We start from the raw sequence: 1,712 nt of genomic DNA on the forward strand, positions 1-1,712 counted from the left end.
CGTACTCGTAGACCCCGAGCTCCACCAAATCCAGCCCGTCGCGGACGAGCGCGTGGCTCAGGCAGTTCGCGGACCCCTCGCCGAACGTGAGCGTCTCGAGGAGCGCGGCGAAGAAGGTGGAGAACGTCGGCAGCGCGAGCTTCCGGTCGTCGTCCTTCGACTGCAGCTCCGCGGCCGTCGGCGTCCGGATCGACAGCGCGAGCGTCGGGTGGCCCTCGAGGTCGAAGGCGTCGTAGGGCAGGTTCTTCAGCAGCCCGCCGTCCACAAAAAGCTCGCCGTCGATCTCCACGGGCGCGAAGAGCAGCGGCACCGCCGACGACGCGCGCACGGCGCGCGCGATCGCCAGATCGGGCGTCGCGACGACGTCGAAGTACGTCACCCGCTGGTGCGTGATCGACGTCGCCGTGAGCCGGAGCGCGACGTCCGGCCGCAGCTCCCGCAGCTGGCGGAACGTGACGTGTGCGACGCCCGTCGCCTGGAAGAGCAGCGCCTCGATGTGCTCCTCGAGCCGCTGCCCCTTGAAGAGGCCGTACTCCGTCACGAGCCGCTTCCCCAGGTCGATGGGGTTGTAGGTCACGGACTTGTACTCGACCTCGTCCGAGTCCTCGTTGCGGAACCCGTTGAGCAGCTCCGTCGTCAACGCCGACACGGTCTCCGCGAGCGACGTGTGGTTCGCGACCTGGGCAGGGAAAGAGTGCGAAATTCCCAACTTTGGAGGCTCCTCTCTCGGCCGTTTTCCACTCGTTTCGGCTAATTTTTGGACGAGCGATCATCTCTCGGAGCGCTCTCGACGCGTGGATGCTTTTTCCGAAACGCGCGCGCGCGGAACGCTCATTCTGAGGCGAACCTGAAGCACTCTTTTCCTGCCCTGTTCGCGACGATGCCCTGCAGCCGCGCGGGCACCTTGAGCGTGTCTCCGTCGAGGAGCTCCTGGAAGTCGAGCTCGAGGAGGATGGTCGTCAGGTCGCTCGGGCTGATGCCCGCCGCGAGGAGCGCGGCGGCCATCGCGCCCGCGGAGCTCCCGGCGAAGCGGCGGATCCGCCCCAGCGCGCCCGCGGTCTCCAGCGCGTGCGCGGCGCCGGCGTAGGCGACGCCCTTGACGCAGCCGCCCTCGAGGAGGAGCGTGTCGTAGGGCTGGACGGCGGCCTCGCCGAACCAGCGCTTGAAGGGCGACGGCGCGGCGCCGCGGCCCGACGACGTTTGCGTGTCGGCGTCCGACGCCTCGAAGCCGCGGAACCACGCGAAGCGGTACATCGCGACGGAGGTTTTGTGCTTGGTCTCACCGTCTAGGCGTTCGACGAAGCGAGGGGACGAGGATGACAGCCCGGCCGCCGCTCAGGCGATGCGGTGTGTTTGTCGCAGGACCCCCGTCTAGGCGTTCGACGAAGCGAGGGGACTATGGATGCCGCCTCGACCGGGCCAGCATCGATGTATGACCGGACGCCTTCACCAATCCTTACCTTGAACCCATGTTGCCGCTCACTAAACCTCCACACACCCCGCCGCCGCTGCCGCCGCTCTGCGTCTGCGGTCGCCTCGGGAAAGCACACACGCGCGCGCGGCTACGAGGGACACGAGGTTAGTAGATGTGGACGAGGGCGTAGCTCAGGGTCCAGAAGAGGACGAAGGAGAGGCCGTACTTGCCGACGCCGCCGATGACGTGGTTCGGGATGGCCTCGTTCGTGTAGGCCATGCTGTCGCCCTTCATCGCG

At 67.6% G+C, this 1,712-nt stretch overlaps 1 protein-coding gene across 1 annotated transcript in view; it reads right to left on the reverse strand.

Moving 5' to 3' along the window:
* The window catches only part of AURANDRAFT_72811 (hypothetical protein), a gene marked incomplete at both ends in the record, with an annotated part of 7,351 nt that extends 5,643 nt beyond the window's left edge, over positions 1–1,708 (reverse strand). Inside the window, 4 exons of the mRNA XM_009044129.1 lie at positions 14–679; positions 904–1,286; positions 1,553–1,562; positions 1,595–1,708. Of these exons, the coding sequence (XP_009042377.1) occupies positions 14–679; positions 904–1,286; positions 1,553–1,562; positions 1,595–1,708 (1,173 nt within the window). The remainder of the gene's footprint in view (positions 1–13; positions 680–903; positions 1,287–1,552; positions 1,563–1,594) is intronic.
* Between the last annotated feature and the right edge of the window lie 4 nt (positions 1,709–1,712).

This window comes from Aureococcus anophagefferens (genome assembly GCF_000186865.1).
Source record: "Aureococcus anophagefferens unplaced genomic scaffold AURANscaffold_146, whole genome shotgun sequence".
NCBI lineage: Eukaryota > Pelagophyceae > Pelagomonadales > Pelagomonadaceae > Aureococcus > Aureococcus anophagefferens.